Source organism: Oryza sativa, chromosome 6 (assembly GCF_034140825.1).
Source record: "Oryza sativa Japonica Group chromosome 6, ASM3414082v1".
NCBI classification, from domain to species: domain Eukaryota; kingdom Viridiplantae; phylum Streptophyta; class Magnoliopsida; order Poales; family Poaceae; genus Oryza; species Oryza sativa.
Window position 1 is genome coordinate 29548001 of NC_089040.1, and position 25131 is coordinate 29573131.

General features: G+C 41.8%; 4 protein-coding genes across 7 annotated transcripts; 3 read left to right on the forward strand and 1 right to left on the reverse strand.

Annotated features, from left to right (window-relative positions):
- Positions 1-626: 626 nt before the first annotated feature.
- LOC4341893 (T-complex protein 1 subunit eta) lies at positions 627-5652 on the reverse strand. Its single transcript, XM_015788731.2, has 14 exons — positions 5431-5652; positions 5057-5317; positions 4248-4373; positions 3960-4163; positions 3631-3800; positions 3390-3525; positions 3184-3300; positions 2949-3068; positions 2773-2871; positions 2601-2690; positions 1895-1976; positions 1672-1760; positions 1519-1593; positions 627-970 (listed from the first exon to the last, which is right to left on the reverse strand). Exons 1-14 carry the CDS (start codon positions 5443-5445, stop codon positions 872-874), a joined length of 1683 nt encoding a protein of 560 aa, XP_015644217.1. The 5' UTR covers positions 5446-5652; the 3' UTR covers positions 627-871.
- A 1730-nt stretch (positions 5653-7382) lies between these two features.
- Positions 7383-12624, forward strand: LOC4341894 (EH domain-containing protein 1). The gene is made up of 16 exons (XM_015788786.3): positions 7383-7688; positions 7819-7898; positions 7987-8055; positions 8152-8209; positions 8298-8350; positions 8445-8487; positions 8576-8637; positions 9130-9243; positions 9399-9501; positions 9593-9642; positions 10354-10482; positions 10556-10807; positions 10900-10979; positions 11256-11382; positions 11463-11606; positions 12065-12624. The coding sequence occupies exons 1-16, from the start codon at positions 7604-7606 to the stop codon at positions 12248-12250; spliced, it is 1635 nt and encodes a 544-aa protein (XP_015644272.1). The 5' UTR covers positions 7383-7603; the 3' UTR covers positions 12251-12624.
- An 833-nt stretch (positions 12625-13457) lies between these two features.
- IRX14 (probable glucuronosyltransferase Os06g0687900) lies at positions 13458-16989 on the forward strand. The gene is made up of 3 exons (NM_001402922.1): positions 13458-14510; positions 14634-15182; positions 16535-16989. Exons 1-3 carry the CDS (start codon positions 13666-13668, stop codon positions 16713-16715), a joined length of 1575 nt encoding a protein of 524 aa, NP_001389851.1. The 5' UTR covers positions 13458-13665; the 3' UTR covers positions 16716-16989.
- A 1129-nt stretch (positions 16990-18118) lies between these two features.
- LOC4341897 (uncharacterized) lies at positions 18119-24932 on the forward strand. Of its 4 annotated transcripts, none has more exons than XM_066311588.1 (17): positions 18119-18260; positions 18336-18506; positions 19152-19274; positions 19745-19849; positions 19941-20012; positions 20088-20159; positions 20239-20475; positions 20824-20934; positions 21026-21139; positions 21488-21589; positions 22454-22522; positions 22663-22769; positions 23173-23256; positions 23344-23440; positions 23563-23682; positions 23879-24063; positions 24281-24932. In XM_066311588.1, the coding sequence occupies exons 5-17, from the start codon at positions 19986-19988 to the stop codon at positions 24567-24569; spliced, it is 1614 nt and encodes a 537-aa protein (XP_066167685.1). In that variant the 5' UTR covers positions 18119-18260; positions 18336-18506; positions 19152-19274; positions 19745-19849; positions 19941-19985; the 3' UTR covers positions 24570-24932. The 4 variants fall into 4 exon arrangements, with proteins under 4 accessions (XP_066167685.1, XP_015643607.1, XP_015643604.1 ...); XM_015788121.3 differs by having other exon boundaries at positions 18344-18506; XM_015788118.3 differs by lacking the exon at positions 19152-19274.
- Positions 24933-25131: the final 199 nt, after the last annotated feature.

Consider the following 25131-nt stretch of genomic DNA (forward strand, 5'->3'; position numbering starts at 1 on the left):
TGGGACTGCGTGGATTTGGCTGCAACGAGGCAACGACGAGGGGGATGTTGTTAACTTGTTTGGCCTGTGTGATTAACCTTGTCATAATCCATAACTGAGTTCTGATTGATTGTCGTGTTCTGTTCTGTGTAACAAAGTTAGGCAGAAAGCTGTGTTGCATGTCTGAAATTTTTAGGCTTCAAAACAAGATAGCATTTATTATACTGTGTGATGTGTTGGCATTGGATGCTGCCTCCCAATGCCAAGTACCCATATCCTCGATTGCTCTGAGCTCGAGTCGATGGTTCCACACTTCCACATGTACTACTGTACCGCTCGATGGCATACTGGTGGCACCCATGGCGCCAATGATACGGTACAAAGGTATGCGCACTGTTTTGATGGCTTCACGCCCTGCTTTATTTCTTGTTTTGTACCCCTAGAACCGTAGAAAAGCCTAGTAGATGCATGATCTCATAAATTGCCCGGCACTACCTTATATCCATACTTTGTGTGTGCATAATTATGTTTAACTACTACGAACATTATACACAAAATAGCGGTGTCAACCTGCACGCCGCCGCAGGTGTTAGTCCTGCCTCTGAGAATACCACGTGAATTTCCAAATGCAAGTTATGCAAAGGTGGTGAGGATCAAGAAGAATACCCATTGATTGAAACAGTCAACATGTGAAGTTACAAAAGCTAGTAGGCAACCATCACAAAAATATTTGCCATGTTTTCACGAATCTGACAAGCACAATTGGAAATACATCGAGCAGGGCATGCATGTAGCGTCACGAAAAACTTCGATAAAGAGCAGACTGCAAATAACCTACTCCTAAATTTAAACCACACGAGCGACGAAGCTAAACAAACGTGGCGTAGATTGATTACCGCCTCCTCATGCCCCTTCCACCACGGCCCCGCATCGCTCCTCCGCCACGGCCAGCCATCGCGCTAGCAGCCGCATCACCTTGCGCACTTTCAGACTACAGCAAAGAAGATAACCCGGTCAGACGAAGTGATGCCTATTGTAGCAGCGATATGCATACGGCAACTTGCACCAAATTGTGAGGATGGAAATGAATGACTGGCTGAAACATCTTTTTCACTGTGGCATCACAAAAGGTGAATAATACCACAAATTGTAAGTTCATTAACTAGAAGAGATTCAGGTATTTAAATTTGTCATTCGCTTACAGAGCATACTTTACAGTATTGCCTAAAACCATATGTACACACCCTGAGGTATGATTCACTTAGACGTCTAAAATGACGTTACTAAACAATTATTAGTGAAAAAGTAGAAGAATGAACCCCATCACAAAAGGATGGCATGGCTATCTTTTTTTCCTTGTTCAAGTTACAAGCGGAAACAATGTCATGTTCCTAGAACAAGCACACGGTGTGGCGCAATTGGCAAAGGGGAAAATAGATAATACTGGCCAACGGAGAATTTAGATGCATTTGGCAGAGAAGCGAAGGATGGTCAGGTTTTATTATGACAGATGAGAAGAATCGATAGTACTTTCTTTACCTTGGGATTTTTAACTGTCTCATCCACGCTGAGAATAAGGCAAGCAGCTTCAGTTGCAGCATTTATAGCATTGATCTGGAAATATTTATTTTATACCATCAACATAACAATAGGGATATTTAAAGAGTTACTGAAAAGGAGAAGCACCATTACCTTCACAACAGCAGGTTCCCAGACAAAGTTAGCAAAGGAATCAGCAATTCCACCAGTGTTGATGTCCACACCAAAATTAGCACCTTCACCTGTTAACAGTGAACCGAGAATAAGAGAAGTTCACCATATGAGTTCATATAATGTTACAGTTCCACATTGGCTTGAATGAATTGAAACTTTTCAACAGAAACTAACTATTGAACCTAAGATACAGGTAACTAACCAGATGCATGTTTCTGTCGGAGCTTATTGAGTACATCAGTTGCATCAAATCCAGCATTGTCACAAAGTTGTCTTGGAATAACCTGTAGAAGAGTTAATTTCAACTGAGCAAATTTGTATACTTGCAAAGCTTTGATCTATAAGATTTGAAACAACATTGAGCAAAAGTGTAAAACCAACATAAGCTTAGTGCCGTTTTAGTGCTAGTCAAAAACTGCAGTGCTTGATGAACATAACCTCAAAAGACACAATAGAACTTCCCATTGAAACCAACGGTAGCTCACCACAAGGACTGGCTGAACATTAATGTTTGTTTTAATGCTACAAGCTACTAGAGATTATGCCTTGTCGATCACATCAGGGCTGAAAACTGAACCTAATATTTATTAATCCAACACTCTCCAAAAGAAGAGGACATATTCTATAGTGAACTCAGGGTCTGGTTAGCAACGCCAAATACCCAACATTAACATAACAACATAAGTGCAATTTAGTTACAGTTACAGTTACAGCATGGAAGGCATTATTCATAGTTAAATTCCCCAACAATCACATCACACAAACAAAGCTCAATTGTTATTCTGATTGCACAAGTGATAACAAAGCCTTAAGGAACCAGCAATTGCAAAAAAATAAAAAAAGTTGGATTAAACAAAGTACTCCATACTATGAATAAACAATGGGGAAGAATGAAGCCAAGGATGTACCTCGAGGGCTTTAGCAAATGAGTTTACGAAGAATTGAGACTTCCCAGCTATGGTACGTGCATGCTGTCTGAGGTACTTGCTTATTTCCATCTAATACCCAAAAAAAATTACAGATTAGTACATTAATATACGTGGAAAATTGCACTGCTTAGTTTAAGCTGGTCATGCATACATCAATAGCACCACCACCAGGTACAACTGTTGAGTTCTTAAGAGCTCTTCTAACAATCATGATGGCATCGTGGAGGCTCCTTTCTGCTTCCTCGATGAACTGATAACATTAACAGCAGCATTAGTATATCATGATTAGTTGGAAAACTTAGCAAATCATATATAGCTGTAGAGCACCTGATCTGCACCACCACGAAGGACTATGGTTGCTGTTTGACCAGAAGGGCAACCACTAAATATATTGAACCGTTCATTGCCCACTTGCCTTTCCTCGAAAACTTCGCAAGTACCAAGTACCTTTTCAGCAGAAAGGACCATCATACATTAGTGTGCTTATTTGTTGCCAAAATAGCTAACCGATGCAAACATGTGTACTATGACTCAAAACATGAAAATTTGAAAACATGATTACCTCATCAATGACATTATTCACTGATGTCTGAACGGTACCACCTGTTGCTGCTGCAACACGTTGTAAATCCTCTTCTGCAACACGGCCAGCACAGAAAATGTCCCGGTCTGCAAAATACTGGATAAAAGAAAGTTTTTGAGCTTAGGCTACAGTGCTACACAAAAACTAATTGAGAGAACAGGATGAGTTGCAACGAGAATGCATACCTGTGTTGCAAGATCACCAATTGCCAACCGAGAAAGGACTATCTTTGCCCCACTTTTGACACATTTATCCAACTTGTCATAAATGATATTCCATTCAGCATCGACGATTGATTGGTATTGTAAAGGGTCAGACAATCTAAATAAATGAGACTACAGTAAGAAATAGGGGAAGAACAGAGAGTGCATGCAAATATGAATACAGATCAAGATAACACTACAAGTGCTTGGATTGTGCTAGTACCTGATTTCTGCATTTTCTTTCTCAGATTTCAATTCTAGTTCTATGTTCAGCAAAAGAATCTTTGGACTCAAGAACTTCTTTGGCTGTTGCTCAAATCCAGCATAGGAAAATGTCTTCTTGAAGGCAACACCGTTAACAAGGAAGGAATCTCTCATGGTGCCTCCAGGAACCTAATAAGTACAAAATTTAGACATCCTGATTCATAATGAAATTTAGATGCTAAACATCTATTGAATGGAAACTGGTTTTTGATCAGTACAAATGTACTATAGTCATCATGCACTCGATGATTTAACACAAAGCTGTGTACCAATATCTTGAGAAATTACCTTTTTTATTCCAAGAAGGTTAAGTCTGTCATCATTGCTAATGGCAAGAACAGCATCCACAACCATAGATGCAAAAAATTCTTTCTCGCCACCTATCAACTTTGATGAGAGTGTTGTTGCAGCACACTTGGCTAGCAATTCCTTCTTTTCCTCAAGGCTTTTCCCTTCAATGCTAGTGGCCAAGTCTTTGACCTTTTCAATTGCCTGATGATTATTTCATGTGAGTTAGAAAGGAATGGAGCAAGTGGGAGGGTGTATAGAGAGGAGAAGAAAGGCAAGCATCCTAACCAAATGGCCAGCAGTCCTATAACTGCGAATTAGACTATGCGGATGTACTCCGTCCTCAATGTAAGGTTTTGCTTCTTTCAGGAACTCAGCAGCAAGAAGCACCACTGTGGTAGTTCCATCACCAACCTGAAGGAAACAAGAGGGGTAAGATACAGCTTACTTTCAAGTGTATGTTACAGGCTGCAAGTATACAACTAAAACTGGTGGCAGATGATAAAACAAGATTAAATTGATAATCACTATGAATACACAAGCATCAGCCTAAACACTAATTATGCCACACAGCAGCTTATGAAAGAGCATCATCTTGATCCAATGCAACACGAGCAAATCACAAGCCTTTCATGACCTAATTAACAGAATTGTCTTTTTTCCCGTGGGTCAGGTCATTGTATGAAATGAGATGCGAAATTTGAACATAAGTAATCTGTTTGATCTAAAAACACTAAGGCTATCCAAACACATTTTTCATGAATCCAAACATCACATATCAGTAAACCACGGGTAACAGGGGCAAAGCAACGTGATCCGGAAGGAACAAGCAGCACATCCACGGATCACCAGATAACTTCATTTCACTCGTTTAAGTACTTAACAAATCACTCACACACACACACAAAAAAATAACAGATCATCGATTCAGATCTCTACCCTATGCATCTTGTGGCACGGCATATTCACTGAAGCATTGTTCCAAATCGCGCAAAACAGTCTTATGTAGTAGGACAGCTGCACACTCCAACGAGGTTCTACTGCCAAGCGCGCGCGCGCCGCCGGGGGGGGGGGGGGGGGGCTCGCCAGGGTTTTACCTCGGAGTCCTGGGACTTGGCGATGTCGACGAGGATCTTGGCGGCGGGGTGGATGATGTCGAGGAGGCGCATGATGGTGGCGCCGTCGTTGGAGATGGTGGTGCCGCCCTTGTCGTCGTGGATGAGCTTGTCCATGCCGCGTGGCCCCAGCGTGGTGCGCACCGTGTCCGCCACCACCGTGCACGCGTTGATGTTGCTCACCACCTGCGCGCGCCCCTGCGACGTGTCCGTCCCCTCCTTCAGCAGGATGATCTGCGGTTGCTGCAAAATCCCCCCACAAAAAACCCCAAACCACAAATCACGCCAGTGATTCAAAACCTCGCGGGGAGGGGAGCAGAGGTCGCGTCAATGGAGACTGGGATAGTGGTGCTTACCATCATGGACGCCATGGCGAGGAGCTCGCGGTTTCGGGGGGATTTGGTGGCGGGGAGATGGAGATCTGAGGTGGCGGCGGAGGGGGAGGGGGAGGGGGAGGAGAGCAGCGAGGGTTTTTCTCGATCGCTCGTTTTGAGAGGGCGGCGGCGGCGCGGGGAAGGCGAGAGTTCTAGGAGGCCCCCCGGGTGCCGAATGACCTTGCCCTTGGAATGTTTGCTTGCATCCTAGCCGTCCATCCTTGGAACGCTATAAAGTAGTACGGAGTAGCAGCTTGGACAGTTTCTACAAAACCCCTTGATAGGCTCGGTTATTTTCTGTTCACCGTTTGCCTTGTTTGTTTTTTTAACTGGAACATGAATACCCCGTCGTGTTGCTGCTGGAAACTAAGTTGTATAGTATGTACAATAAGCTATATTATATTTTGTAAGCCAAAATAAAATGACTTCCTATGTTTTATATAATTAACACATGACTGCAAATATAATGCAAGGTGAACATATTTTTGATACTTATGAATTTTGAATAAAAACAGCTGAGGTTGTATGGTTTTATGAGAGAAGAATGAAGAGATTATTTGTACCATAGATTTATTATTTAAAGACTACAAATAATTGGAATTATGTGGCTTCATGAGAGAATAGAGAAATTAGCATTAACTATACTTAGTGGGGATGAACAATACAAATATAGACAAAAAACTGGGATTGTATGGTTTCACGAGAGAATAAAGAAGAGACTAGTTGTAGCATAGATCTATCATCCAAAGGCTAAAAATAATTGGGATGATGTGGTTTCATAAGAGAAGAGAGAAATAGCATTAACTACACACTTAGTGGGGATGAACTATATAAATATACAAGATTAAGTATTAGCCTTTTTGTTGAAAAATAGATTAATATGATTTTTTAAATCAACTTTTGTGTAGATTTTTTTTGCAAAAAATGCACTGTTTAATAATTTGGTAAACGTGCACGCGGAAAACGAGGGAAGTGAGTTGGGAACCTGCAGGAACGAACGCATCCTTAGTCAGATGTGTCCTATATGAGAGAAAATTCTATTTATGGGCGGATAAAAAAAATGAGGAGCTGAACAAACTATATAAAATTATAACCCTCTTCTAAAAGCATGTTTAATAGGCTAACATGGACCGGCGATAGCGTGACCACGTCGATCTCATTGCTATGTTGGAGGAGACAATGGTAGAGAGAGAACGCGAGCTGACAATAGAATTATCGCCCGGTTGCAGCACACTGTACAATGAAAAAAGAGAAACGAGTCTTATGGAGATCATAGAGATTGATTCATGCTTGGAACAACTATAAAGGATGCAATAATTAGTAGGATCTATATCAATTAAAAAATATATCAGTTTTCATATTTACAACACCAGCATAGTTTTATAAATCTATAATTGAATAAGTTTTCATAATATATTTATATGAGGTTAAAAATATTACTAATTTTTTTCAATAAAATTAGTCAATCTTAGGAGTAGTTTAACTTTAACCAAAGTTAAAACATCTTATAACCTGAAACGGAGGGAGTACCATTGTTATATGGACAATCTATACTAACAAGCTATAAATGACGTAGATGTGTTACAACTAGCAAGTTGACAACATTTATAAATCCGCTCTAATGGATGTATGAAAAATAAAATTAATAAGGTGTAATGGGGACACCCGTAGTTACCACGTCGGCAATAGAGGCTCAGAGACCCATTCGTATGGCAGATCCACGTAGTTACCCGTAGTTACCACGTCGTCCCATGGCAGATCCAACACCATTCGTATGAATGGCTACCATATTTTTTTCTTTCACAATTCGAAAAGATAATCCACGTATTCACGAACCCGTCCAATCCACGCTCGCCGCGCCCGGCAATCGCGTGGCGCGTGTGACGAGTTCGGAGTTCGGTTAATGTCAACGACGAGTTGGGCAGCCACGCAGCAGCGAGAGCAGCGTCGCGTGGATTCCAGCCAAACCCCTCCTCCTCTGGTCTCCAGTGGCGTAACGACGAGATTCGTCCTCCTCTCCTCCGAGTAAAAGAAGGAGACCCCCTTTGCTTCGCTGTTACCGCACAGTGAGGCCACGTCGTAGGGTTTTTGCTTGCTTCTCCCGGCTGCAAAGCGGAGCCGCGGCGCGGCCCGGGGACGAGGAGGGAGGGGAGCCATGGAGATCGGGCAGCATCCGGCGAGCGGCTACTCCAAGGAGCACCAGAAGACCTACCAGGAGTGGTTCGCCTTCGCCGACTCAGGTCCGATCCCAATCCCAATCACCCTGGCTGCTTCGCCCCCTTTGATCCCTGTTCCCCTTCCGCTGTTTGGTGGTATCTGATGATTGATGGTTTGTTCGTGATTCGTTCGGTTAATCGGCGGCGCGCGCAGATGGCGACGGGCGCATCACGGGGCCCGACGCCATCAAGTTCTTCGCCATGTCCAAGCTCCCCCGCGCCGACCTCAAGCAGGTGCCAAGTCTACTGTTTCCCCAATCCTCTTATTTATTACTGTAGAGTTGTGTGTACTGACTTCGTGAAATCCGCGTCGCCTCTCAAGGTTTGGGCAATCGCGGACTCCAAGCGGCAGGGGTACTTAGGTTTCAGCGAATTCGTCACGGCAATGCAGGTTTTCCTCCCCTTTTCGATGCCTTGGTTGTACTCCGTGCTGCCATCAGAAGTGTATGGCTTTATTAATTAGTGATGGGTTTGTCGCAATTGATAGCTTGTCTCTCTGGCGCAAGCGGGGGATGAGATCACTCAAGACAGCCTTAAGCGCGATGGTTGTTATTACTAGCCACCAAGTACTAAGCTTCTTTGATGAGTTTGTATTTACTAGTACTAATTATAGTTTACACTGATTTCTGACAGACTTGGGCAGCCTGAATCCTCCAACGATGGATGGTTTGGATGCTCTACTTGTGGTAAGTCTACTATGCGTCTATGCCTCAGTCAGATTCATTAAGTTGTGCTGCACAACACAACCGGATAATAGTGTGATGATTAATTGCTTTACAGAAATCAAAGCATCATGCTAAGAGAGTTGATCCAGATATCGATGGTAAGGAATGCACCCTTCAATAGGAAATCATGCTGGGAAAATTAGCTATGTCATAGGACAAACAATTTATATTTGTGCAATCATGCAGGATTTCCTCAGGCTCAATCTCCTGCAACGAGCCAATGGTTCAGCTCAAAGTCCTCAAAGAAGGTAATGTTCGTGTTATTTATTTTTCTTTCCTTTTGTGTTCTGAACAATAGATACCTACATGAACCTTGAAGCTCTTGCAAAATTTTGGTGAGTTCAATTTGCATTACATTCATATTTTGATAACATGTTGCAATTTTAAAAAGGAAAGTAAGGCAAGTAAGGAGTTTGCTGCTGAGTTATTTGAGCGGTGAAGACATCAAGTTAAGCTTTGACATGCAATTTATTGAACTACGAAGCAACAGTACAGAAACCTTGATTCAATGTCTTAAGATGAAGTCGTGTTGTTTAAAGATTTACCCCTTATGTTTTTTTTTCACAGGACTGCGTCCTCTAAAACTTTGTCTTTAATAATGTTCACAAAGAGGCAATTATTAAGGCCTTTGCCCTATACAAACCATTGATGCCAGATGATAAACTGATAAAGAAGTTCCTTTCTTTAATGAGACACATATCACTTATGCTGACTTTGTTTGTGGTGTTCTATATGTGCAGATACCCCTGAATGCTGTTACTTCTGTCATTGATGGGTTAAAAAAACTATACATCGAAAAATTAAAGCCTTTGGAAGTTACATACAAATTCAATGATTTTGTATCTCCATTACTGGTACATACTTATATATTCTCATTATCTGGTTTCTTATTAGCTATAAACATCTAATTTCTTTTGTTTCTCTGTTCCTTGTTGTTTTCCCTGCTTATGGTATGGTTTAAAGTAAATTACTTGCATGAATAACAATATCTATTTCTTCCCTTTTGCAGACAAATAGTGATTTTGATGCAAAGCCAATGGTTATGCTTTTAGGTCAATATTCTACAGGGAAAACAACTTTTATAAAACATCTGCTCAGAACAAGCTATCCAGGTTTTTATTTAGTATTTTCTATATTTATTTTTCTGTAGTTTTCCAGATTAATTTAGGTAGCATGTGCTTGACAGTTGATATGCACTTGCAGGTGCCCATATTGGACCAGAGCCAACAACTGACAGATTTGTTGTTGTCATGGTAAACTCTAGTCTGCGCAATTCTTGCAAATGATTTGTTAAGGAAGTTTGCTACAAACAACTATTGGAAGAGCTATCTTGCATTTTTAAAATGAATAAAACACTATTTCAATTTCTATATTTCAATGCTGATAATTGGTTTCACATGCTTTACGTTTGAGGCTTTGAGCCAGTCCAAAGTGGTAGAATATTTGTCAGTCTTTTACTTTCCTTTTTCTTTTTAGTTTCCATGGCTAATAAGAGTTAGAACAAGTAGCTCAGTCTTTGCCTTCTTTTACTTCAATAATGGTATTTTTATGTCGGATGTATGGATTTTGCCATTCATTGACCCTTTGTTAATGATAGCTTCTAAAAAATGTCGGCTATCTACTCTATTGAATGCTAGCATGGTGACACTGTTCAGGCACCATCTTATCAAAATTTCCTCTGAATTGGTTAGCTGACCATTTGTTCAGTTTCTGTTGTGGTTACTACTTTTAGGGTTTGTTGGCTAGTATAGAAGAAGCATAACACACCCATCACTATTTAGCATAATTTTTTCTTAGCTTTTGAACAAATTCATTTTTAGCTTTTACTACAATGGATTGATGTGAGCGAGTGCAATGTAAACAATTTGAATTTCCACTTGCCTAGCTGGTGTGTTGATGGGTATATTCTATCTGTACTTCTCTATTACTACTTACTCCAGTTAACTTTCTTCTCCCTATACTAGTCAGGACCAGATGAAAGGACTATTCCTGGGAATACCATAGCTGTGCAAGCAGACATGCCTTTCAGTGGTCTTACAACATTTGGAACTGCTTTTTTATCCAAGTTCGAATGCTCTCAGATGCCACATCCAGTAAGATTTAATTTTGATGCATGTAGAGGGCATGTGGTAATCTAGAGACTAATTCCTAATTTGGATGTTGAAGCTACTAGAGCATATCACCTTTGTCGACACACCTGGTGTTCTCTCAGGCGAGAAGCAACGGACGCAACGTAGCTATGATTTCACTGGTGTCACATCATGGTTTGCGGCCAAGTGTGATCTTATTCTTCTTCTGTTTGATCCACATAAGCTTGATATCAGTGATGAGTTCAAACGTGTCATTGGATCTTTACGCGGACATGATGACAAAATACGTGTAGTGCTAAACAAGGCAGACCAAGTTGACACTCAGCAGGTAGAGTATTTCATAGCCATCTCTTCTCACGACGCTTGTTTTTGCATATTGCTTTGTTTTGACATAAATCTGTTTTCCTTATTGGCGTGCAGCTTATGAGAGTCTATGGTGCATTGATGTGGTCTCTTGGGAAAGTATTGAATACCCCTGAGGTTGCACGTGTTTATATTGGGTAATTTCTCATGCCCCTGTCCTCACTGCTTCGCTCCTACATTATTTTTGCACAGAGTACTTTACAAACTACAACTTACAATACCATAAAACCATAGGTTGAACATTGCTAGAAATACTGTAGATAAATTTCATTTACCTTAGGTTAGCACAGAAATTCACAGCAGTATTAGTGGGTTCTCAAATAATTGCGTAATTTGGATCTGGTGCTTGTACTGATCTTTGAGGCCGCCTCGGCATATTAAAGCACTAAACTAGTTTCCTGTTTTACTCACAGATCATTTAATGACAAACCAGTAAATGAATCAGCTGTTGGTCCAATTGGAAAGGAACTATTTGAGAGAGAGCAAGATGATCTACTTTCTGATCTGAAAGATATACCGAAGAAAGCTTGTGACCGTCGAGTAAGTTGTTACAGTACCTTCTATTGTTTGGCTTATTTGAGTCCTGGATTTCACAAATTAATCTCATTCCATATTTGCAGATCAATGAATTTGTTAAACGTGCAAGAGCAGCCAAGATTCATGCCCATATAATTGGTCATTTGAAGAAGGAGATGCCTGCGATGATGGGCAAAGCCAAAGCTCAGCAGCGACTTATAGACAATTTGGAGAATGAGTTCGCAAAGGTATCTTAGCTCTGTAAGCCTGTAATTTCTACTACATCCGTTTCAGGTTATAAGACTTTCTAGCATTACCCACATTTAGATATATATTAATGAATCTAGATATATATGTGTGCCTAGATTCATTAACATCTATATGAATGTGGGCAATGCTAGAAAATCCTATAATCTGAAACGGAGGAAGTAGTCATTTTGGGGCCGTTGTAGTCTTGTAGACTTTACAAATGGTAGATTTGTAGTGAGTATCCACCCTTTGTTCGTTTAGAACACGTGGTAGATTCTCTGCCTATCTTGTCCTCGTGCTGTAATACTTGCCTAACCAGTTAATTAGTAGTTGTAGTAATAGCTAATTCTGGTTTGTCGACGTATCGCATTATGAAGTATTCATGCAGTTCACCTGCATGGTTCATTTCAGTTATGTAATTCCATGCTTGATTACTATCCGTGGTCTGGTGGAACAGGTCCAAAGGGAACAACATCTTCCAGCTGGAGATTTCCCTTATGTGGAGCATTTCAGAGATGTCCTGGGTGGGTATAGCATTGACAAGTTTGAGAAAATCAAGCCCAAGATGGTGCAGGCGGTGGATGATATGCTTGGATACGACATTCCAGAACTCCTCAAGAACTTCAGGAACCCATACGAGTGAATGAACACCTTTAAATTATGACCATGGTTTTCAACTTTTTATCATGATGAGAGACTAGTCATATTCGGAGGGAATAGGGATGCGCTGCATTCCATAGTTTTGCAACTGTCAGAAATCTGGGATTGCTGAGGTTTAGGTCTTGTAACTCTTGTAGGGCGTTTATTGTGGCATACTTTACCTTGTTGTATAACTGCATGCATAAGAATCTGAGAGCCATTGCTCAATTCTTTTCAACGAAGATGTGAACTGTTGGAAGGCAATGTAAAACGGGAAGCGCTGTATGAAAGAATATGACGCACATCGTCTTTTGTTTTTTAAGAATTGAGTATATATTCGTTGTGGGGAACAGCCTGATGATGGGCCCCGGGAATTAACGCTCGAGCAACGTTGGACCATTCTGACATCGCGTTTCCTGATTAGCACAATGTTTCGTTTTATTTGGAAATTGAATTGAATGTTTCTACTGTTATTAATTGCAGACAGTACACCAAACGACCAAATCTATCTGCAAACAATTAACCAAGACCAACTGGAGAATTTACAGATGAATCACTGTGTTACACCTGTAAACTGTGGCTCCTTTGAGAATTGAGTTACAACAAGAGTTTGGAGATGAACTTGTAGTTCATCTATATCATCTTAATTAAACAATAATATTTATTCAGGAATGCAGTTCAGAGACTGCTTAACACACACACACACAAAAAAAAAACCTAAACCTGAGGCTTGTACTGGAACAAGGTCATTAGCAAGGTGTCCTCTAGACTCCCGGACCGACACTACCCTTGGAAGTCAAACGCAGCTGGCACAAACAAACGGAGCCTCGGTGACGCCGGTAAACCGCACCAATCATTGTTAAACCAAAAAACGTGAACAACAAACCAAAAAGAAACTAAAAAACCGCTAAAAAGACGCAAAAGAGAGAGAAAAAAAATGAAAGAAGAAAAGAAACGACGCGGACTCGCTGACGACCCGCGGCCCGGTCCAACCCAACCCCCACCGCCTCTCTCGCCGACCCCGTCCACTCCGCCGAATTCCCCCCCAAACCCAAACCCAACGCGACCTCACCTCACCCGCACGACGACGGCACGACGCGACGCGTTGCCCGAGCTGACGGCTTGACGACGCCTCCGTCCCCGTCCGGCACCAACCCATCCCAACCCAACGCTCCCCTTTTCCACTGACCAATTGATAGCCCAACCTCACCTCTCCTCTCCTCCTCCCCCCTCCTCTCCTCCTCGCCTCCGCACCAGCAGTTTCGTGCACCGCACTTCACCCACCTACCTCCCCCAACCTCCCCATCAAAAACTAGTAGTAGCAGTATCCACCCATCCACGCACGCGACCGAGCGCGATCGATTCGAGGCGGCGGCGGCGGAGGAGGAGGAGGGGGAGTAGATCCGGCGGGCGGCAGCGATGATGAAGTCGCTGCTGCCGCAGAGCCAGCTGCGGCGGTCGGCGGCGGCGGCTTCGGCGGCGCGGTCTTCGGGAGGAGGCGCGGGGTCGGGCGGCGCCGATGGGGCCGGCTCCGACGGCGGCGCGGGCGGGCGTGCCCCCGCCACGTCCACGTTCTGGTTCCTCCTCCACGCGCTCTGCTGCCTCGTCTCGCTCTTCCTCGGGTTCCGCTTCTCCAGGCTCCTCTTCTTCCTGCTCTTCTCCACCACCGCGCTCTACTCCTCCACCTCGTCGTCCTCCTCCTCCGCCGTGCTCCGCGCCACGACGACGACGACGACCACCACCACAACCACCACGACCACCACCAACACCTTCACCCTCTCCTTCCAAGCCAACCCAAACCCTCCCCCATCTAACCTCTCCAACCACACTGCCCTGGACGCGGCGGGGGCGGCCGGGCACACGCAGAGCCACGTGGTGGTGGGGCGGCATGGGATACGGATCCGGCCATGGCCGCACCCTGACCCCGTCGAGGTGATGCGGGCGCACCGGATCATGGAGCGCGTGCAGGAGGAGCAGCGGAGGTGGTATGGCGTCAAGGAGCCGCGCCATGTCCTGGTCGTGACGCCCACCTACTCCCGCGCGTTCCAGGCGCTCCACCTCACCGGCCTCCTCCACTCCCTCCGCAACGTGCCCTACCCGCTCACCTGGATCGTGGTCGAGGCAGGCGGCACCACCAACGCCACCGCGTCCCTCCTTGCACGCTCCGACCTTACCATCGTTCACATCCCCTTCCCTGACCGCATGCCTCATGACTGGGCTGACCGTCACGCAACCGAGAATCGTATGCGCCTCCACGCACTGCGGTATGTGTGCTTTACTTCAATACTTTCCGCTTTCTCATAGTTAGTAATTTTCTTTGTTGAATTCCACGAAGTAGAGAATATAGAAAGAAGAGTGGCTAACAAGGGATAGGTTTGCTTGTGTAGGGTGATCCGGGAAAGGAAGATGGATGGTGTGATTGTGTTTGCGGATGACAGCAATGTTCATAGCTTGGAGCTGTTTGATGAGGTGCAGAAGGTCCAGTGGATGGGTGCGGTGTCTGTGGGTATACTCGCACATACTGGAACAGCAGACCAGCCACGACTTAGTGAAGAGGACAAGCAGAATATGCCTCTTCCAGTTCAAGGCCCTGCCTGCAACTCTTCTGGGCACCTAGCCGGGTGGCACACATTTAACTCATTGCCTTTTGCCGGGAAAACTGCCACTGTTGTTGGAGAGGCAGCACCGGTTCTACCAAGGGGTTTGGAGTGGGCTGGTTTTGTGTTGAACTCTAGGATTCTTTGGAAAGAGGCGGAGGGAAAACCTGATTGGGTGAAGGATCTGGATGCTGTGGGTGAGAACGGCGAGGAAATCGAGAACCCCCTTATTTTGTTGAATGATCCATCCTCCGTTGAGCCATTGGGGAACTGTGGGAAGAAGATCCTCTTGTGGTGGCTCCGTGTTGAAGCGCGAGCTGACAGCAAATTTCCTCAGGGGTGAGATTTATTTTGGAATTTTTCATTACATTTTTCACTGGTTACTTTAAACTCGCCATTATGTTGATGCAAAATATTGAAATGCTCTATGCACCTTTGTTCGGTACTTCAAACAACTTGTGTAGCCACAATCTAAGTCATAGAGTCTAGAGAATCCCTTCCATAAGTTAGTTATGCTGACCAGACTTTCTAGTTAGGCACTCAACTCAGTATTTTCTGGGGAGAATTGGACAAGCCAACCATCCAATATTTTTTTTCGAATAAGAGCAACCATCTAATAATTAGTTATTCAGCAACTGAGACTTTGATTCAGTTTGAATCTAGTAATGGTACTGCCACTAATATGGTTGCACTGAGTTGAGTCTGGTGCTAGATCGAACGGTGTGAATTACTCATAAATCTCCTTGTTAGTAATTCACATTAAATTAAATAGTCCATTGTCTAGTCTCTTAGTTGTTTGACTTCTTGTTTAAGAGCTCCATTCTGCACTTGGGATCTGGGATTGGGAACTTTGCAGACCCAAGATGGCATCCTGCAAGATGTCAAATTTAACTCTGTTTTTGTAAAATGACCTTTATTTTGTTCTTTTTTCCTTCTATAATTACTTGCAGTGGTTGTCCTTTTTTTTTTTTGGTATTTCCAATCAGAAATGCGTCTGTTTTTGTTTATTTTAATGCCACTGTGTTACATTTACTGCTGTAGCAGCAGCACTAGAATTTTGCATTTCCAATTTAACCAAAGTGCTCAAGTATAAACTTTGGCTGCAACAAACGCTTTTGCAAGTAGCATTCATGTGTACCCAACACTTGTTGGATAGCCACCACTCCTCTGATACGTAATAGAGGCAGTGTAGGATTAGGTATTTAACAACTGTGACCCCTTCAACTGACATGCTGCCATGTGGTAGTGGCATGAAAGATGCCAAACCATCAATAATTAACTAATTATCATTATCAACATTTTGTTTTGAAATTTGGACACAAAGTTTTCATTGCATTCATGTTGGAGTCAATTTCATGGTTGACCACTGTCATCGGTCACATGGTAAAGAAAGTTTGTGTCCTTGTATCAGAAATATGTTCTCCAAAGCCATGGATATGGAGCTTCATCGAGAGAAACTTAGCTTTAGAGAATTAGAGTTATAAAGGATGTTTCCATAAACTGCAAATTTCATTTAAATCAACTAAAACAATTGATTGAATATTAGGTTCTTCTAACCAAACACAATAACACCTGGAATCATCAAGAATGGCTGACTATTTAATTGTTTGTTAATGTTTCTTCCCTTATCTTTTATCCTTAAGTTCATGAGTTTTTATGTTTGCTAAGCTGCAATGAAATGTGTTCTGCAGGTGGGTAATTGAGCCACCTTTGGACATAGTTGTTCCCGCCAAGCGCACCCCATGGCCTGAAACTACCGCTGAGCTTTCGGCTGAATTAGTAGATTCCAAACAAGATCAGGAGGGTAGGCGGTTGTCAAGAACCGACAGATCATCTCGGTCCCGAAGCACCACAAAGCGGAAGGAGAACTGAAGCAAAATAAACACATCTTGTAATGTATATCTTACATCTGCACAAACTACAATAGGAACCATGTCTGGTTAATCTGGTGGGTATTATGTTTATTTTTTTTCCTGATGTTTTGCTAATGTGGCAGCGCTTCATACTCGTATGTCTTCTGTAGAAGACTGTTTTTTTATTGGTAGCTGTATTATCTATGTTGTAATATACAGTGCAATCTGAATCAAGGAAATGGAAGCTGGATCCTGGATATCATATACGCTCCCTGAAGTAAGGGTTTCGTGCTCGTTTTATGTGCTTCTGTGTTGGTGATCTCTGTTACTATTCTTGCTGTTGGCAGTGGAATGGTGGAAAATTCACTTTAATATAGCGTTTCGACAACGGTTCTACTAAGTATTGCCGCTTCATTCCAATCGATTTGGTTGTGTATTAACCCTTTTGTTAACAGCGCCAAGCTAATAATCAGTGCGCAGAAAGAACCTTAAGTATATATGATACAATTTCTTTCGTACAAACTATCTCAAGTTTATACTCACTCCGTTTCAAAATAAATCAAATTAATACAAGTGAGATATCTTAAAATAAATCAAATTAATACAAGTGAGATATCTTAGTAAGAGGCACGTTTAGATTCGTATTAGAGAATACATTGCTACCATACTTTTTTTCTTTTTGTGTAACAAATCTTTGGCCTAAATGCTTGATGGGACTATTAAAGATTCCTCGCTCAATTGACAATTCAATGATGTATCGAATACCAGAAAATCTTGGAGACATCTGGGACAGAAAATACATGTACCAATATTTAAAGCACTCATTTTCTGGGTACAACATTATCAGATTAGATCAGAATTGAGGCGTTTTGGTCCCACTGAATTAGTGATTTGAATGCATCACAGCATACTGCTGCTACTCCTATCCTATGCATTTGATGCATGAGCACTGTCGTTACTTTTTTCTTTTGGAACCAACACTGTCACTATCTTATATTTGGATGATGGAATGGAAGCATCGTGGTCCCTTTATTCGATTGCATCGGTCATTTTTTCTGCCCATGCTGTTTCTGCCTCCATGTTGTTAGTCCATATCTAAACGAGGTTATTACAATTTCGTATAGGCTTTATACCATAATCTCCTTGTCTTATTGAAATAAAAATAGGATGCTCTACTGCCAATTTTGGAGATGGAGTTCGTTTTGTTGCAAACCGGCACATTAACACATTATAAACAAAATGGCCCTACACAGTACAGGCCCACTAATTGGCCCAACTGACCTACTATCTACAGATGGGCCCTACACGGGCCTCAATGATGTGATGTGCAGGCCCATCAGAAATTGGGCCGCGAAATTGGCAAGCGGCCAAGCGGGTGCGTGAGCAGAAGAAGAACCCGCACCCGGCGCCACGTGTCAGTCTGGTTCGGGTCGGATAAATCCCGCGTCTCCCCTGCTCGCCCGCTTCCTCTCTCCTTCCTCCACTCCCGCAAAAACCCTAGCTAGGGCCGCCTCCTCGCCGCCCACCGCCTCCACGCCGCCGCCTCCCTCCTCCCGACGAGCCGGTGAGGAATCCCCCATCCCTTCCCGCCTCTAGGCTCGTGAGGCCACCGCCCTACCTGGTGCTGATTCCGATTCAGTTTGGTAGGTTTTCTTCAAGCGCGAGATTATTCTCCAAGGGAGGTAAGGTGTCGGGTCGGCTGGCGATGGGGGCGGAGCTGCGGCGCGACGACATGGAGGTGGCGGAGGAGGACATCAGCGACTCCCAGGCGTTCCGGTTCGTCGAGCACGTGCTCCAGTCCGTGCGGATGGTATGGGATTGAGCTCCTTGCTCCTCTGCTCAGTTTTTATGTGGGGGGATGGGGGTACCATGATCAGCTTTCGAATCAGTCGTACGATGGCTCAGACATTAGTTTTTTGATAGCTCCATGGGTAGAATTTAGAGTTGTGTTCGGTCTCAAGTGGTTAGTCCTGCTTTGGATTGCATTCCCTTGTAAATTAGCATTCCGAAGCTCCGTTTTTTTGTTTTATTTTGTCCTTTGATTTTGATACCTGATAGTTCAATCTGTGGAGGGATGCCGGTAGACAAGTTGATATAGTAAAACTAGTTCACCTTTTCCAAGTTGTTTCTATGGACGACAATTCGACAGACCATATTGCCATATACAAAGCAAAAAAAATAAAATAAAACTGTAATGTGACACGCAGCTTTCATCTTCTATGTTATTTGCCATGTATTGAAGTCAGACGACGGAGCTAGCAGTGTGTGCCCATATGTTAAATACTAAGAGCTCTCTTTGTGTAAGTTTGCAGTCTGAGCAACGAATGCATTCACTTATAATGCTAATTCTAGGATAGCATTTTTTTTCTCAAACCAAAATCATACCTCTTTGTGTTGTTTCACAATCCAAATAAAAAATACGGCCACTCATGCTATGGATAATACATTTCTTCAGACAAAATGGGGGCGTGCAGTGAGTTACCTAGTACTGCTTTCAAGTTCGAAATCCAAGGGTGTTTTGAAGATGTGATGAAATGCGGCAGATGCATGAACCATGCGGAGTTAGGGAAATACAAAGGTGACTGTTGCCTATGGAGATATTTATTGGATGCCAAATTGTGGGTGTTAAGATAGCAAGGTGCATCCTTTTTATTCTTACGGAAACTGCTACTGTAAGTAGCTTCCGGATTTTACATGTTCTTTCAGGCTCACAATTCACAAATGGTTTTATTGCGGTCCTGCATGACCATTTTTAGAAAGTAATTTTCCATGCGCTTTATTGCTGCAGTAACTTATCTGGAGTGTCATTTAACAGGCCCTTTTGGTTACAATCCGAAACACATCAATTATTTTTGGATAATTTGTACCGTGTATATTCCTTTTTGGTTTTGAGGCCTTGATCCCAACCTTTACTAGTGTTCTGATTGAGTAGCTCCTTTGTCAGCTTGAATTCATACTAAGGGAACACATTCAACAAGGGTTTATTAGGACATAGTACTTTTTACGGGTTCTTTAAAAAATGCTCTTAATGTCCTGCCTTTCATTCAGGATCCTTTTCAAGTTGATCTAAGGGACAAAGAAGAGTATGATAGCTTGCTAAGTATTGTAGACTCTTCAAAGAAAAGGAGTTACGATGACGAGGCTTTGCTAGTGGTAAGTGCTTAACATTAGTTTCACTTTCCTATCCTTCGCATGCTTATGAAGCAACTCTTATGATAAATGCATGTATTTCCTGCTTTTCCAGACAACTTTGAAAGCACTATCAGAAGCAGTGTCCAAGATAGATATCATGTACCATCATGCTCTTTTGAACAATGTAATGTGATACTGAGTACACACTTTATGTCTTTTGCTGAATCAACTGGATCTTACTGAAGGCACTATTTTTCAGATATTTACGATGTCTATCTGGTACTTGAACAGCGATACAAGGGATGCTCTTTTGTCATTAATCACCAGATTGGTATTATTTTCTACAACCACATGCACATTGCCCTGGATGATCTGTATATAAGCTTCTGATCAATCGATTTACCATCCAGGCTGCAGTGGCAGATCAGTTCTTAAGAGAGTGTTTGCAGATGCTTGTGAACAACTTCACTCCACCTGGATCACTTACTGCTTTCATCGGCCAACCGAGATGGCTTGCAAGGAAGAAGGAAATCTATTCTCAGTTGCATGAGAGTTTGAGAATGATCTCTGATACTGTACCCTTAGCACCAAGGATGTTAAAGGATATAATAGATAGGAGTATGCCGAAGTTATTTGACAACAAAGCTGTAAGTGTGAACTTTGTAAACCATTCCATTTATTGTAGTGATTATGATGTGATATATTCTGGTTTTCCTTACTTGTGGATCTTTACTTGGAAAAACAGTACGCACATGTTAAAAAGTGTCTGTTTTTGAACCCAACATGTTTTTTTTTGCTGTATTAAATCCCAAAGCTGCAACATCCTTATTATATCATGCAATTATATTTTTCTGTTAATTTCTGCTTCTATATCTAGTGGGAGTTGACATTGGGCGCTCGTTTGCCCAATATCTTTGTGATGATAGTCTATGCTAGAATCTAAGCTATCATTTCATCAAACAACTGCTCTTACCGTCTAATAATGTCTAATGCAGAAGATGGTTTCGTTTGTTGAGTGCATGTTGGGTCTTGATAATGATAGGATGGGCGACCTCATTGGAGCACTATTGCTGGCGAAAGTTGTGGATCTACTGACTGAATTGGATGTATGCCCCTATTTTACCTCTCTTTTATCAAGGCTGGGTAGTCTGTCCTGTAACTAGATGGTTCTTATTGGTTGATTTATGAGCTATGTAGGTTAACATAACTTGGGAAGATATACTCCAAGATGAACATAACAAAGGTATATTTGATATGGAGCTTGAAGATTTGGGTGAGGATGAGGACAGCCTTGGACAAGAAGGAACAAAGGTTAGTGCGTCATATTTAGGATTGCTAACTACTCACTCCGTTCCAAAATATAACAACTTTTAGCATTCAAAAATTGTCCCAAAATATAACTTCTCCCGCTGCATTCTCTTCTCTACCAATCACAACCTTCCACCATTCAAATTCTCCGCCTATCGCCTCCTCTTCTCAACCAATCACAACCTTCCCCATTTATTTCCACCTACTTTCTTAATACCCGTGACTAACTCCAAAAATCCTTATATTCTGGGACAGAAGTAGTAATTATTTTAGTTTCCATAGCAAACATGCAGCAAATTTGTCGCTTTCTTGCTTAACTGAGAATAACTAGAGACTCACTTTATTGGTCAGGCCCTTTTTGGAGGAAATGCTTGTGCTGAAAAGCTTGATGGTTTAATGGTTGTTTTTTGTGAGCACCTCAAGTCATGTAAAGAACATGGTCGCTTACCCCAGGTGAAACAGATAGTCAATACTTACGTTTTAAAGACTTTCTTAAAGTATAGCAAGTTCGATAATATGATTATGGATGTTAAACCAGGTAATAATGGCTAAAAACTGTTTAGTGTAGAAACACGCGAGTATCAGTTGCATCTATCTGTTATGTGTACGTTTTTTCTAATATCTTATACTTGTTGCCCAGTACGTGGCGTTGCGTTGGTCCTGTACATATTGTTGGCAGACTTATAAGTCACTTATTACTCCTGCTTACTGTCCTGCTCTAGACTTTATAGGATGAGATATAACTTCTGTGATGCATTTCTGAAGGAGTTTTGTTTCTGGGATCCAGAGGTGTTTCATGTCTTGTAATTATTGAATGAAGTTCATGAATCATGAGATAATTCTCCTAAAACTGGTATTTTGATGCTAAAATGAAATTATTTGACACCTAAAGTATGTTGTCCTTACTATATAAAGAAAAGAATCCTATTGGGCCTGAGTTGAAAATAAATAAATGTGATTTTTTGCACCAATATATCCTTCCTTTTTTTTCTCCACAAGGAAGATTCAATAGTGTCTACACTTTGAACACACTAATTGTGAAATTAACTGATAATTGCATATATACTCCGGAATTTGGTCACTGGCACCTTTCCGTATTAAATTAACTTTAGAAGACAAACAAATAAGAATATAATAGGTCTGCTGTGCAATATTAATTGTAATATTTTGCGCACTTCATTACAAATGCAACATAGATGTGGTGGCTGCAGACTCACAACCAGTACCATTTCTTTCTGAAGTATATACAGATAAATGAACTATTTTACCCTGTATTGTTGTCTGTTGGTTCTTCATAGTTTGGTTTGAACTGGACAGGAGTTTGACATTCTGAAGACTATCTTTCGAGCATCTGTGCTAAGGGTGCACAAATCCAAATTTGCACAGGTTAAGATTAACCTTTTTTTTGTGTTAACTAGATTCACTATAATTTTGTGAGTGCACCATGTGCTATTCAGCATTATATATTTATTCCATCGCTCTCTGCTTCGTTCTTGTTATCTGATTCTTCTGCTGTAAATTTGCAGTTTATCATGTTTTATGCCTGCTCACTGGATCCTGAAATCTGTGGCCTTGAATTCGCTCTCTTCCTCTCTGATATCTTTATTAAAAAGGAAGAGGATTCAATTTCTAGGTATTTTTTTCCCATATCATGCATACAGCTAACGTGCATACCTTGTATTTCTTTGTCTTGTGAACTTGTGATCATAGCTGGCATTGGGTGCTGAGTGATTACTTAGAACAAGCTTCACCTTTTGCATGTTTGGTGAGGTGGTCATTTTTGTGGCTGAAATTTTAGTTGCAACCAGATCTTTGGAGCACAAAATTAGCTTTTTGATCCACCTGTCATAGGGCACACCTTTTTGCCGAAAAATTCTCGCTTAGTTTGGCAGAAAGTGTATATTTATTGGCCTGGGCTCCTGCCAACTTTGGTTGTAACTGTTTATCGAGGGGATTGCTGTAGACTGTATATTTGATTCTGGTAATAACTTATACAGTAATGAACAGCCAGTAATCACTTTGTTATTTAAGTGCAGAATGTCTGCAGTTTCATATGTTGGAAGCTATTTGTCTCGGGCAAGGTTCATTTCTGCTGATACGGTGGTTGGTATACTCAAAAGGTGGTTGTTACGCTGTAGTGTCTGCATCCATATATGTCTTGAGTAATATGGTTTGGTATTTGAATATCTTTGTACTTCTTTTGGCAGGTTAGTGGACTGGTGTGTTGACTATTGTGACCTCCAGAACAACATAAGGATAACAACCAAGCCTATAAATCATCAAATATTTTACGCAAGCTGTCAGGTTAGTTTTGTCGCACACATATTGCATTTAGCTAAGCAGGAGAGGTATGGTTAGTCACTTGTCTTCATTTTGATTCTGTATGCTCTCTAAACGTGTTGCTGCCATCTTTCTTACATCTGCAGGCAGTCATGTACATCCTGTGCTTTCGCTTAAGATCTATTATGGACTACCCAAATCTTAAGGCACAGCTTTTTAACATGCCATTTGGATATATCTTGACACACCCACTGGAACCTTTAAAGGTTTGTACAGCACCAATTGTCTGCCCCTTCTAGATTTCCTTTTTGGCCATTATAATCATCTCTTTTTGTTATTTTCAGTACATATCCCCATTAGTAGCTGTTTGTGTGTTTGACTGCTGTGTTCTTTAAGTCCATAAATCTTAATTGTTTACTATTAGTTACCTTTGAGAACTCACATGGCTATTTGATATTTTAGGTTTGCTTGCCATCGATAGTTGATGAGTTCCTGAGGCAGGCCAAGGCTGCCAGGTTGTTCAATGCATCTGTCCATTCAGAATTTGAAGATGCGCTTGAATCTGATTTGTCCAAAACTTTTGGAGGAATGAATAGACTTGACATGTTCTTCCCATTTGATCCTTATCTGCTAAAAGAATCCGACAGGTGTGCATCACTAATATCCAATAAACTCTTTTGGTAGCAATTCTCCAGTGCTGCTTACCTTTTTTTTTTGTGCTTTATGTGGGTTAAAATAGTCTCTCTAGCAAACCTTAAATGCATTTTAAAAAAGAGTCTTGTTGAATATATAATTGTGAGCTGTCCACATTATTACATATTATACATTTATACTAATGCTCTGTTCTGTCTGATTGCCCTGCAGATATATGCGTCCAAATTTTGAGTACTGGTCCATGGTCAAGACGACATACAACAATTATAACAGTGATGTTGATGATGAGCTAGTGGACCTCGATGCACCTGAAATGAATGTCGGCAGTTTAGATGATCATGTTGAGATAGATCTCAACAGTGATGATGACTTGGAATACTCCATGAACAAGATGTCCATAACGCCGAACCGCTCTTTCTTTCATCAAATTATGGCAAATAGTGACACTGGCCTTACCATGCCTGCGAGGATCAGACCATCAATAAGCCCCCCATCATAATGGGTCCAAAGATCATCGCCGCCGCCAACTTGTTGTTCACTTCACAAAAGAAACAGCCGTATGCTGGGAGTGCATTAGGATCCAGCTTGTATAAGAGTACAAGTATCGGATAGAATTGGAGCTTTACTTCATAGCTGGTAGAAGGGTCGAACGACCCATCTTTTGCGATGTATCCAGCCCAAATAGGTTAGTTGTTGGGATGAAATGTGAAGTACAGATGTGTTATTAAAAACGAAGCGGGAGTGGTTGTGACTATAGACTAGCAGGTAGCCCTCTGGTATGTAAAAGACAGGCCTGTTTTGATGTAGAACGATTTACCAATATTTTTTATATCGGAACAGCAGCTGTCTAACTTTGATACTAGATTTGGTTGGTCGGTGCTGTTTCCTGAATATGCGTTGACACTTGACGAATTCCTATATCGTCCATTCGTCTGTGAAGTGTCAACTTGTTCAATACTGTTTAAATTTCACCATACAAATATCTCAAGTGCCGAGTTGTTCAATACTCCCTCCATACTCGTAAAAGAAGTTGTTTAGAACAGCGACACGGTCTTAGATCA

What these genes read in the sequence shown, in the direction of transcription:
- LOC4341893 (XM_015788731.2), bottom strand. An exon ending in CCAAGTCCCAGGACTCCGAG is followed by an intron (nt 4,374 to 5,056) that starts GTAAAACCCTGG and finishes TGTTTCCTTCAG; the next exon opens with GTTGGTGATGGAACTACCAC. An exon ending in TGAATAATGTCATTGATGAG is followed by an intron (nt 3,069 to 3,183) that starts GTAATCATGTTT and finishes TCTGCTGAAAAG; the next exon opens with GTACTTGGTACTTGCGAAGT.
- LOC4341894 (XM_015788786.3), top strand. Translation starts at nt 7,604, where the DNA reads ATGGAGATCGGGCAGCATCCGGCGAGCGGCTACTCCAAGGAGCACCAG. An exon ending in GCTCAGAACAAGCTATCCAG is followed by an intron (nt 9,502 to 9,592) that starts GTTTTTATTTAG and finishes ATGCACTTGCAG; the next exon opens with GTGCCCATATTGGACCAGAG. An exon ending in GTTGCACGTGTTTATATTGG is followed by an intron (nt 10,980 to 11,255) that starts GTAATTTCTCAT and finishes TTTTACTCACAG; the next exon opens with ATCATTTAATGACAAACCAG.
- IRX14 (NM_001402922.1), top strand. Translation starts at nt 13,666, where the DNA reads ATGATGAAGTCGCTGCTGCCGCAGAGCCAGCTGCGGCGGTCGGCGGCG. An exon ending in ATGCGCCTCCACGCACTGCG is followed by an intron (nt 14,511 to 14,633) that starts GTATGTGTGCTT and finishes TTGCTTGTGTAG; the next exon opens with GGTGATCCGGGAAAGGAAGA. An exon ending in GACAGCAAATTTCCTCAGGG is followed by an intron (nt 15,183 to 16,534) that starts GTGAGATTTATT and finishes TGTGTTCTGCAG; the next exon opens with GTGGGTAATTGAGCCACCTT.
- LOC4341897 (XM_015788118.3), top strand. Translation starts at nt 18,402, where the DNA reads ATGGGGGCGGAGCTGCGGCGCGACGACATGGAGGTGGCGGAGGAGGAC. An exon ending in TTGGACAAGAAGGAACAAAG is followed by an intron (nt 21,140 to 21,487) that starts GTTAGTGCGTCA and finishes TTTATTGGTCAG; the next exon opens with GCCCTTTTTGGAGGAAATGC. An exon ending in GAAGAGGATTCAATTTCTAG is followed by an intron (nt 22,770 to 23,172) that starts GTATTTTTTTCC and finishes ATTTAAGTGCAG; the next exon opens with AATGTCTGCAGTTTCATATG.